Below are 12,626 nucleotides of genomic sequence, written 5' to 3'. Positions count from 1 at the left end.
CTGATGATGTCGTCAGGGTTAGTTTTTCAGACTTTGGAAAGCTTCCTCCAGAGCCACAGAAGACATTACACAGTGTTTTCACAGGCTGAGTAGTCCTCCTTGTGACGACTAAGCTGAACTGTATGTGTAAAATCGCTGGAGTGCCTCTCCAAACTTAATGGTTTGTGTCCAAGCCACACAAGAGTGAGCACACGTTACCAGCCAAGCCAACTTTCTTTCTCCTTCATAAGCCCTGGAGAAGCACACTGACAGATAGTGACACACTGTGACAGCAGTCTACCTCTGGTTGGATTAGCAAAGCACACAGAGTTGTTTACATGAGCAAAAAGCCTGTGTATCACGAGGATGCATAGTGTGCACATGTAGTCTCTGCTGCTCCACAGGGGTAAACAGAGGAGATGATAACTCGCAAAGCTACTGACTCAAAGGTCATGTTTAGTGATTTGGGCATGTTAGGGCATACTTGTATTCAAACAGTGAGAGCATATTTTATATGGCAGGGAGCCAAAGGCAAAAATAGTTTTAGAAGACCTTTTTCTGTAACTTAAATTTTAGATAAAAAACATACAATAAGCTCGTAACATAAAATTATTAGCATTTTGTATTATTATTATTGTCAAAGAGTAAATCAGTGGCTCCCAAACTTTCTAGCTTTTGACCCCTTAACTTATAGTAAGAGTATTTTTACATGAATGTATTGGTAGGGCTATGACTAATAATTATTCACTGAGTCAGTCTGCATACTGTTTTCTCAATTAATCATAAAATATCAGACAAATTAGAGTCCAATGTGACATATTCAAATCTGAAACCCAAAGACCCAATTTACTATCAGGACCTGGTAACAGAACATTTGGCATTTTTTCTTGAGAAAATGAAGAAATTATTTATCAATTATCAGTGTTGTTGCAGATTTTCTGTTGATTCGTTAATGAATTAATGGACTAATCGTGTCAGCTATCATGGTAAACGGTGTCTGCCTTATATTCAATGCTTATCAATTCAGATGAGTATGAGAGAGAATGTTGACATTGAGAATGTTGAGCTTGAAAGTGTGGTGGAGAGCTCAGGGTGGAGGATGAGATTTTTAACTTCAGCTCAAATGAGCAGGCTTAGATTCCCAAATCAAGTTTTTTTCTCTGAGCAAAGTTTTACTTTTTTCTCAGGTTTTCTGTGATTAACCATGACCATGCAGCAAATGGATCAGCATTTACTCTTGAGCCAGTCGAGGCTGCTCATAATCATGATTAAATCCTACAATATATATCCTATCAGGTGTGAGACATCTGCTGTGAGGTGCATCCCCCGCCGTGTTGTTAAAAGAACAGCCGGGACTGCACATTATCCTTCAGGGTGAGCACACCTACGTCTGCCTTGAAACTTTCACTAACTATGCCAGAAACACAACCTGCAGCGTCGACTGTCCTGGGTATTTCCCGCGGAGAGGGTGTGTGTGACTACATTCATCACTCCTGGGACACGTGTGGGCTTGAGTGACAGGAAACATTCGCTTATCCAGGTCAGTGGAGTGTGGGTCAAAGAGGGCTCCCTGTCTGTTTATGTACATCAACGCACAGGTGTTGTCAGCGTACCCGACAACATGTTGACTCATCAGCAGGCCCATTTCCAAGTGACCTCTCCACACATGAACAGAAATATGAATTGCAATAGACAAGCTTGCTTGTGTGTAGAGAGAGTGCCTTTAGGGACATGGCTTGAAAAGATACAGTATATATGGTGGAAATCAGAGATGAATTTCCTTTGCCATTGCTACAAATGCTTATGCTATTGCTAAATTGCTTGCTTTAGCACAATTTATTGCAGGCATTGTATGTTTAAGTGGTAATCTAATTCTCTGTAAGTATTTAAGTAACAAGAAGTACATTTCAAAGTGAGCCCACCAGTCACATGGTAGATAAGTTTGATGGATTTCCGGTGGCATTTCCTTTTGGTTCTGATATGTTGTGGAGAAATATTTCATTCGCAATTTTCAAAGGTAAACGGATTAACAAGTGCAACTTTTGTAAAAGCAGGAGAGATTATAGTCATAAGAGCATTTTGTTTATTAAACTGGGCTTGCCTCTAATCCAAGTGGTAACCTCTGCCTCTACACAGGGGATGCCCCTCATCAGTTTACATTCAGCACTGATAATCACTTTGAAAATCACCTGGGGGAGACTGGAGCCTACTGTTATAGTACAGCCATTCACACTGCAATTATGTGTGTGTCTGTATAAATGAGGTCAGTGCACATAAGAACCCAAGGTAATCACTTCATGCATCACGGCTGCCATCAAGGACACTTAAACCCTTCGCTGTAATGTAATTGCTCTGAAAAATAAGCAGTTGTTGAGGTTTATCGCTAATCAGTGTAGTGTATGGCTCAGTGTTGGTTATCATTACACTAATGTATTTATCTGGCTTGATTTGAGCTCAGTATGCCACTTGCTGATCTCCCTCTAGCCCAGCTCCTCTTGATAAGGTTGGAGGTAATTACTGGGGGGCTGCATGACTGAGCAGCCAAGGGCATTTCTTCTTCTGCTCTGACCGAACCAAACAACAGGGGTTTTCCTTGGCTTATATTTTCAGGACTCCCTGACTCTCCCCTCCCTTCCCATCACGCTCTCTTTCACTATCGGATGCTCTCTCCATACCTCTCCTGCTCACTCTTCATGTATGCATGCATGCATACAGTCATGTATGTTTGCAGGCATGCATGCACACACTTATGTGTATGCGCGCTGCATATATGCAAGAAAGAGGGAGTCTGTCTCTTGTGTAGCATTCGATTCTGCTTCTAATAAAAGGAGAACATGGTTCCTCCCTTTTTTCCTTTTCTAAACTGGGCCATGAGCTCTACAGTGCTGCTAGTAATTATCAACCTTGTGGGAAGATATAGAGGGGGAGAGAAGGAGAGAAGCAAGGGAGGAATGAAGACTGGAAAACTAGTTAACAACATGGAGGCAAGACTGAGGAATGCTTTACATTTGTCCAGAAATAAAATAGGGAAAGATAGCAAGAGAAAAGGGCAGTGATGGAGTGATAGAACGACACAAACATACAGAGTGTGACAAGCGTGAGAGGTAGGGACAGCAGATGGGTGAAGACAGGTTGAGAAAGGGTTTTGTAGAGGAGGGGGAAGAGGGGTAGCAAGATGAGGGCGAGGTTAAAGCAGGAATAGAAATGAATGAGGTGTATCACATCACCTGCAACTCCAACAATGGCCTCTTAATTTAAAATTCAAGGCCTCATAAATCATTTCATGTGACATTGGCAGCAGTTCACATAAGTGAGACAGAGTTATTGCTGCTTATTAATGGTGCTGACAAGAGCATGTCAAACACGGGCAGAAGCAAATAGGACGCACGGTGCTTCCCTGACACACGTTCAATATTCACGTATGTGCTTCATTAGCATTATGACAGGAACATATCAGTGACAGCATAGGAGATTCAGTTTGATGTGTTACATACAGCAGCCTCACAGCTTCAACGATAACATTGTAGCACACAATCTTATTAAGGTTAAAATCTCCAATTACTCAACTGTGCTTTCACATGAGCAACGTGGAAAGACTGAGAGCACGACCACTGAGCCTAACAGCTCTCCAACACACCTCACCTATCCTTTTTCCCACGGACCCTCCAGCAAGGACACAAAGAGACACTTTAATATATGCAGAACAAACAGACACAAACATTCCTCTGCACTCCCACAGGGGTTCAGACCTCTGTCAGATCATGTGATGATCACGCAAGTAAACAAACAACGAAGCTAAACAGCACAGCGATGGACAACAAAGAATTCGGAATTTGGACTTGCATTGATTTGCTTGCTGAAGCACTTTGATATTGTCCTTCTACAGTGTGTTTTTTTACACACAGAAGAAGAAAACCGTAAGTACAGACGTCTAAAAACAGCATGGCATGGGGAATGGCAAGGGAATCCATTGTAGATTTCAGCAAAACATTGTTTGAGATTAAGTTTAGCCAACACAGTTTCCATACTCACACAGCTACATGGCAAGGTTTGTCCTGCCTTATTGTGTTTATATCCGTGTAAACTGTAGATTGTGTCCACAGTGTCTCTGAGTATGTTAATTACAGTACATTTCCCACAGACATTTGGGTAGCATTTGTATTTTCAAAATCATGTGATGTTTGCAGTAGTGATTTTTTTGTCCACTTTGTTTTGGGGCAGTGCAACCAAACGCTGCATCGCTATGGTTTACTTTCTCTTGCAGAAAAGAAGCACTCATGCAATGATTGCACTGCATCTCGCAGTCTGTCACTAAAACACCTGGCACTGAAGTGAGGGCCAGTTAGAAGGTGGTCTGGTGTCAGTCTCATGAATACTCTTTCCTTCATTCTGTCGACCTCTTACTGCGAATTGCGCTTAACTATTAATTTATTGATACTTCTAAATCTAAAAGTCATCACATCTGATTGTAAAAGGAAATCTATGTAAGCGGCAATTGTTCATTGTCGTATGTCACACAACTGACCCACACCTTGGTATCTAATCAGAGTACTTCCTGGTTCACTTGCTGTACATCTCAGCCCCCCTTCCTCTCTCATTCGCTCTACCTCTCCTTCTCCTTGTCTTCTCATCATTACCTCTATAGGTGTCCTCCATCCTCACTGTCTTTCTCTTGTGAGAGGCAAATTCAATCTATCCTAGTCCGCTTTAATCAAAGCACCCACAGATTCAATTTAGCAGGTATGTGTGGGAGGTTAAGGTGGTATCTTCAGGACGACGGCAAACAAAAGAGTGTTCTTTCTTTGTACACACATCCTTCCGCCACCTCACTTGGAATAAGACTTAAGGCCATTGTCAGCAGCCTCTCTACAGCTCAACATCTTTTCACAAGCCAACTCTGAACACTAACTGTAATAATACTCATGGAAAAAGTCACTGATCTCCCCTGATCCCCTCATGTCCATTGACTTTATTTGCAGAGTGTGCAAAGAGTGCCTGCAACCCAGAGACAAAAAGTTAGATAAACCTTCAAAATTAGAATAAATCCATCCCTTAATCTCTAAAGGGTTTTTACTTTAAATAGAAAAGACAAATTCGAGCTCAAAAGCTTCTTTTTTCATTGTGTCTTAATCTGATGTGTACATCTTGCAGAAAAATTTAAGGAAGGAACAGATCACCTACTTCTACACATCTGCATCCCCATCCTCATCGTTTGATAGCATTTGGTACTAGATATTTAAGATCCTGTGGTGAAATAAGGGTTGTTCAAATCTGAAAATCCCCAGAAATCGGATGACCTCAATAGCAACCAACCACTAATCTTTTGTTTGCCTTGTCTAGATGCAGACAAACAGAACACTGTTGTTGTTTGGAAATCTCTCAAATTTTGATTAGGGCTGGATATTGTTTGATCATTTTCAATATGAGCACTTTTACCATAACCTAGTTTCTGATAGTACTGACAAAAGAGGTACTTTTTTCAATACCTTACTTTGAGAGATATAATGATGTTTTCTACAAAACCCTGTTTTTCATTCAGAGAAGTGCTAAAATGTTACATTTTTACAAGACCCTCACCTAAAAATGGCAGATGTTTGATTTAAACAGGAGCTGTATGATAAAAGTAACCCAGATTACAAATCTGACCAGGTATTTGCAGCCCAGTCACCAGAGTAAAATGTTAGCACTTTATGTTTCTGCAAACATCCAATGACTACCAAGCAACAAACCACTGTTCGAGCCGTGTTTGTGGCCACAGAACTGGGTATGTTACGCCAAATCATCATCTTTATTTTTGTGCCTAAACCTAACCAGAACTGAACCACAGTATTGTCACAACATAAAACTGAAAAACACGAAGAAATGTGAAGTTTGAACACATCTGTGGTTTGCAGAAACGAACAATGGCAGCATTTATTCTGGTTGTTGGGTTTTTTCTTCAATGTCAGCTTTCAGTACTTTTACTCATCTTGGTTGAATGTGTCCAACCAGTCGCAAATTCTCATACTGAACATATCTACAAAATGCTCAGTGAGAAGATATTTGATTTTTTTATAGTTATGCTCAGGCACTCTCTTGGTTCAGGTTAAAGGAACATTATGGAACTATTTTACCGTTAAAATAACAGCTTCAGAATCTTTTTGATGGTAGACTGACTTGCAATAGGGAGAATGGCGCCCACTCCGCACCCCGAGTGCCTGTTCTTGTACTATGCAACTTGGGTTAAGTGAGTATGATGTTGTGCAGAAGGCTTTACAACTTTACAGCTTCAGCTAGATATACGAACAAGTTAGCTCGGTATTCTCATTTTGGACATCATAACAGAGACGAAGAGACCGAACAGGATGCTGATGGGCTAAAAAGAGGAAAAACAGAGAGTGACTGGACAAAAGTAAGTCCTGGACTGGCTTTTTGTTGTTGGTGAGATAAAAGTTCTTGACATTTGCTGTAGTGATCTGTATCATGACTAACAGGTCAAAGTGCAATTTGTATTGAGTTGAGTGTATTGAGTTTCACTCCGAAAATGTCAGGGCGATCAAGCCAAACAAAATACCAATTCTGGTATAATATGGCTTTAAGGAGAGATCGAGGTCTCGAACTGGTCTTGGATTGTGGAATGTTTGGAATGTGTGGAAGGGGTTTGATCTGACTTGGCTTGGCAACATCGTCAGCAACTCACCGACTGTCACCAGAGTTTGATTAAAAGTTTGGTAAGTTATGATCACCTTCTACCAACTGACCCCTGCAGTCCCACCCTTTGCACAAAATTGTGTGTTATGAAGGAGCCCATTGCTTACAATAAGATGCTGATTGAGAAAATATGTTTTGAGGGTCTTTAGCTATACATGGGAGTCAGGACATGAACACAGGTTTCTGTTGTCAAGGTCCTTTACTTCCCCTAACCACCTCCATACTACATGTGTGTTGTATCATAACATAGCACTTCTGATGCTCAGAAACCCTCAAAATGCATTGCCCATAACAAATAAGTAGCATATAATCATTATTTCCATGAGACAGGGTTCTATATTTAAGCAGCACACCACTCACTGACATGACCCACCCACCCAACTTTAACTAAAACACCTGCAATATTCATTAAATAGAAGAAAAATGCTCAGCTTTCAATTAAAAACAACCTACTTTCTAGACAGATTATTAAACAAGAGAGGAACTTCATGTCTGAAGGAAGCTGTGACAGTTAATATCCAGCCCCATGGTTTCCCATCTCATGTTCTTCTCCACGTGCTGCCTCTATGACAGGCTGATTCACAGCTCATTCCAGTCCCACCCACCTTCCCTTTAATCTCCACCGCCATCTCTCCCCACTTCTCTTCCTGTATGTTTGATTACCTCTTTATCTGTGTCCACCCCCGTCGTTGCCACCCACCTCCACCTTTTGATACAATTTTCTCCAACATCAGTATTAGCTTTGCTTTTCTCTTTAAACTCTGTTTACCTCCGCAGACTCTCCCTCCCTCCTGTCTCTTTCTCTTTCTCCCTGTCTCTCTCTCTGACCCCTGTCACAGTCAGTAAAGTTCTGATGAGAAGCTACCTAACACTGCATTGTCTGATCAGGTGTTGTTGAGTAAGCGAGTTTGCAGCCCTGATCTCTTGGGGTCAGCTTAATGCTATCCTCTGCTGGATCTCTCCTTGTAACCTGGTCCGCTGCTCGCCAGCCGGGGCCTACATTTGTGTTCCGACTGTCGACTGGCCCTTTCGGATGCTTACTCCTACAACATACTACAGTGTGCCTCCATGCCAAACAACCCACTCAATGCTACAAGATGTCTAGGTCTGCACTATATTTGCATGCATTAGTTTGTAATGACTCAGCTAATAGTGCCGCTATTGTTGATGCATATTTGTATTTTTATGGTATTACTGCTGTAAAGCCTGGAGACATTTCTCTTCTTCTGAAATCCAGATGGTTTAAAGATGATTTGTTCTTTGTCAGGCTAATTTTGGATGTAAATGACGATGTGTGTTCTTTTTTCATTTCCATGCACATGTGTTATGTGCTCATTTGATCTAACTTAGCGAAAGGTACTAAAGGTGATACGCAGGGGCAAGCAGCTCAATATCCCTCCCTTTTCAAGTCAGATTCCACCTTGAACAAACTAAGAGGGTGATTATTGATTAATTGCTGTACATTAATGAGCTGAATTGATCTGAAAGAGGGCAGCACTGCAGATCACTGACAGAGGGAGAGTTTTTTCATCAGTCAGGCCACAACGTGAAGGGGTCTCTTGAATAGTTGGGGAGGGCACAGGCCAGCCAGAAGAGGATGATGAAGAGGGGAGCGACGGGTAAAATCAGGCAGATTCTGTGGTTTGTCATGGTTCTCATCCAGTACGAGCTTTGTACCAACACATGTATAAGCAGCAGGGTTTATGTCCGTCCCTATCATTTCTGTAGCCTGTTGGTTCATGGCAGCACTAAATATAGCTTATGTGTGCTGGTGTGATGCTAATATGACGGCTGACAAAAACTCTCCTCTCAAAATGCAACAGCTGGTAGAGAATCTACAGAATCTACAGAATTGTGGTGGAGAAAAAGTAGAAATTTATTTCCTGGTAACATGGTATTAACTTGTGCAAATGAGATGTGCGCTTCTCACAGAATATATGCACTTGTGTTGCATAAATGTGGAAGCATAATCTCTAATCTCTAAATCTTTTCTGCCACAGAACTTTTTAAAGTATACTCTATATACAGTATGTATCTGGGCAAAGTGCCAACAGTTTTTATCTTGAATTAAGATGATTTTTCTTGCTCTCCTCAATTGTAAACTACATAAGAAGAGTAACGCTTGTTAACCTTGCCTGTAGGTGGCAACATTTGCAGTCAGGCGTTTGCAGGTATAGCACGTTGGCATATGAACAACAGGTGTCACATAAACTTATTAGATTTGTGATTTGTGAGCCAGTTGGAAAGCCCATTTCGCTTGGCATCTGTGTCTGTTTCATTTCTGTTAACAGACAAAACTGGCACTGCCTCCTAAATCGTTTTCACTTACAACCATTTACTTACTTACTGACATTACACCAACCTCACCTGCCCAGATAAGCAGTTTTAGCCGTGCTTGTGGTGTGATTCTATGAATGCAGTGTAAGTCTGTCAGTCGTTTGGTCGTTCGGACTTTCATGGTCGCCAGAGGATGAACCGGACTTTAATGATCTTTAGAATTGTTCATTAATTTTTAGTCAATCTCCACCTTAGTTTTAATGAGAACACATTAAATGTTAACTAAAGGTAGTCTCCACCTAAGCTAGCACTGTTTAGCTACAGCAGAGAAACAAGCACAACATACACATTCTTAACACGAGTACCCCAGTGTTCGCTGCTCAATATTACTATAAACCCCAAAAGGTACCACATGTCACACAGAGCCTCATAGCTCAAACAGCAAATGGAGTATACCAAGATGCTTATGATTATATTCATATAAAATTGTAGTGGTGCATGTGAGCATAGAGCCTTGTCATTTGTGTACACAATCAATCCCTTTTCTACTGTCACACCAGACGAACATCTGGTATTGTTATGTAAACAACTTACAGGCAGTTTCATGTATAAACAGGGATTGTCCAGACTATGCAGAACAGATGTAACATAGTGGTTCCAATAGAAATAAGGTACAGAAATAAGAACTAAAGCTGCATTATTAATGTATGTTAGCATTTTTAGTCATGTGTACAAAGTCTGAAAATTCAGGTGTTAGCAACACAGACATTTCCATAGCGGTTTCAGTACTACTGAAATGCTTCTGATTGGCCAGAGAAGTAATCAGACAGACGCTATTCCCCTTGAACAACAGAAGGACTTAAATGTACTGAGCCAGTACCAACAAGTCTATTACCTAACAATACCACAGATGCCTCGAAATAAACAAGGCCTTTTTCGTCGCCAGACAAATTTCAGCTGATTTGAATTTGAAGCTTTCTGCAATTTTCGTAATAACTGCAGTACAGCATCTTATCTATAGCACATCAGTCTTTTGGCCATGTTGTGGACTTCAAAGTTTTTGAATTACAATGCTGTTTGAAGCACACTAGACGTATGTGAACAGAGTGGTGCAGAATGAAATGAAAGTCGTCATCAAACACAAGGCTCTGCTCGTAACTCATCATTCTCATGTTGACAGGAAATCACGCGACGCTCTAAATTCACTGTTTCTTCCCCAGTCAGCCGTGAAAGTATGTGGCGGATGTTTGTTCAGCGATATTTCTGTAATATGCATAATTTAACTGAAGCATACTACACCTACTAATTGTGCATGTATAAAGCAAAACATTCCTCAGTCATGAATTAAATAATTCAGCAGTCTATCAGTCACACCAACGGAGAAAGGATACCACACGAATAAATGAAGAAATTACATTATTCTCTCTCCTGACTTAATGCAATGATGCATTTAGAAAAAAAAAACAGTTATGGAAGAAAATACACAGTGGTTTCCTTATTAAGAAATTAAACACAAAAGCTCACTTTCCATTAAATGTTAATCATAGCAACACATTGTATGATTTATGAATAGAAATATGTAAGAAGAATATAACAACACACTGCACCCCCAAGCACAACATCAAGGAGACTGTATACTTTTTAATGTACTAATTTGTCTTGTAGCACATTTTTCTTTTTCACTGGCAAGTTGCACATTGGTAAGAGAGTAGGTCGTGTTGGCAACACATCACATAATTCCCCATTCAGATCCTCAGTGCTGAAGTTGTGCTTTCAAAGAGAACGCACATCAGAGAGGCTGACAGAGTTACCCAGCACAGGAAATTTTTTACACAGATTTGGTTGTGTTGCAGGTGTGGGTGTCACGACAGTGTTACTGTGAGATTTAACAGTGAAATGTTTACATGCGGGAGGCTGATGTGACTCTGTACATGAGGCCAGTCCACCAGAATTTGCCTATTTAATTGTTTGTGATAAAAATACCAGAAATGTTATTTTCATCACAAATTTTACATAATGTCACAAAATGATCAAACACTACTCAAACAAGTAGTTGATTCATCCAAACAACATCCACTGAATTATATATATATATATTTTTTAAAAAACTGTTTTATCCCCAATATCCCAATCCCAAAACCACATTTTGTGCTGTAGTGAGTGCGCTGGTCTGGATGTGTGTCACTCGTTGGATGCGGCATAAATTCAGCTAATATATTCAAAGGAGAGATCTTAATTTCTACACAAACTAGTCAGCCTGACGGTGGGTTTGTGTATGTGCATCTGTTAACATTTCAGTGAGTCTTTGTTGTGCAAGTGCAGTTGGGTGTTATCATGTGTTTTGCATTGGATTCCACAATCTGCAGATGTGCAAAAAGAGACAGTCGAGTGCATAAAACCACTGATGGTTTTTCGCTAATTTCACAATTTATTGTTCCTGCAGGTTTCTGCATAATTATATGTCTGGGAACGCAAAAGCTCCATTAGGAGTATGGGAAGTCATTTCAGCTGAGTTTTGCATTCATTCACCAACTTGTTTTATTTCTATTTCGCAGAGCTGAGTGCAGCAGCTACCATTGGTCAGTGTATCAGACAAGTGAAGCTGCAGGAGGTGGCTGCCCTGAAAACAACTGCTGATGTGAAACTGTTAGCTTTTATGAGCTATGATGTTAACAGATGTTATGCTGATAACTGTAAATCTATGGCAAACAGCTTGTGCATAAAAACTAGCTGTCATGCTGAGTGATTCTTTGTTCCTAATGGAAAGGTGTTTTTGCTACAACGTTGATCTGTAGTTTCAAATGCACAGGAGATAAAAGAAAACTGAATCATATCATAAAAAGCACTCTGACGGCTTTCAGATCGATTAAATAAATGAAGTAGATTCCTTTTCAAATTTATTCAAGTAGAGAAATTGACTTTGTAAATAAATAAGATACATTAAATTTGAAATCTTGAAATTATTATAACTCAACTATTTCATTTTCAAATAAAGGTTTATTTAGTATTTTATTAATTGTAAAAATGTAAACCTATTCACTCCATTTTCTGTCATCTCATAAAATTAAAACAGACATTTGCTCAGCTTTCATTTCTAGCCAAATATCTCGACGTACGAGTGAGAAAAGGAACAAGCAGAGAGAGATGAAAGCGATAGCAGTGACTCACCCGGTCTTTTCTCGTTTCGACCTTTTCGACCCCCGCATAGTCGTACTTTGGAGATCAGGACCAGGATCTGTTTCTGGCACAAGGACTTGTTGCTCTTAGGACAGGGCTTGCGCTTGTTGGCTACCGGTCGGTTGGTTTGGTCGTCCTTGACCGCCCGTTTCTGTCTAATGAGAGAGCTGGCGAGAGCTGCCATCTTCCCCCCCTCTCACCTTTGGGAGGGGGGTGTCTTCCTTCCCAGTACCCCCTTCGCTGGTTTGGCTTTTTCTTTGCCCAAAAAAACTAGAGTAGGACGGACGTTTTAGAGAAGCCCCCACAGGGGAGATCGGTGCGTCTAAGTGGGTTAACTGGGAAGAGTTTAGTTTGAGGGTTCCCTTGGAGAGGAAAGAACAGGAAGAGATTTAATTTCACCTGCAGTCCAGCGTAAATCCTCCACTCTGACCAAAAACAAAAATCTGACTCTAATACAGCCCACAAAAAAGTGCCAGTCACATTTCCAGCTTCAAAAATAACAG

The 12,626-nt window shown here is 40.6% G+C and overlaps 1 protein-coding gene across 1 annotated transcript in view; it reads right to left on the bottom strand.

Moving 5' to 3' along the window:
- Positions 1-12,307, bottom strand: part of fgf11b (fibroblast growth factor 11b) — a 32,282-nt gene extending 19,975 nt beyond the window's left edge. Inside the window, exon 1 of the mRNA XM_041953060.1 lies at positions 12,115-12,307. Coding sequence (XP_041808994.1) covers positions 12,115-12,307 — 193 coding nt within the window. The remainder of the gene's footprint in view (positions 1-12,114) is intronic.
- Between the last annotated feature and the right edge of the window lie 319 nt (positions 12,308-12,626).

This window comes from Chelmon rostratus, chromosome 14 (genome assembly GCF_017976325.1).
Source record: "Chelmon rostratus isolate fCheRos1 chromosome 14, fCheRos1.pri, whole genome shotgun sequence".
Classification (NCBI taxonomy): domain Eukaryota; kingdom Metazoa; phylum Chordata; class Actinopteri; order Chaetodontiformes; family Chaetodontidae; genus Chelmon; species Chelmon rostratus.
Note: the sequence above shows the minus strand (reverse complement) of the source record. Positions and strands in the feature narration are given on the sequence as shown.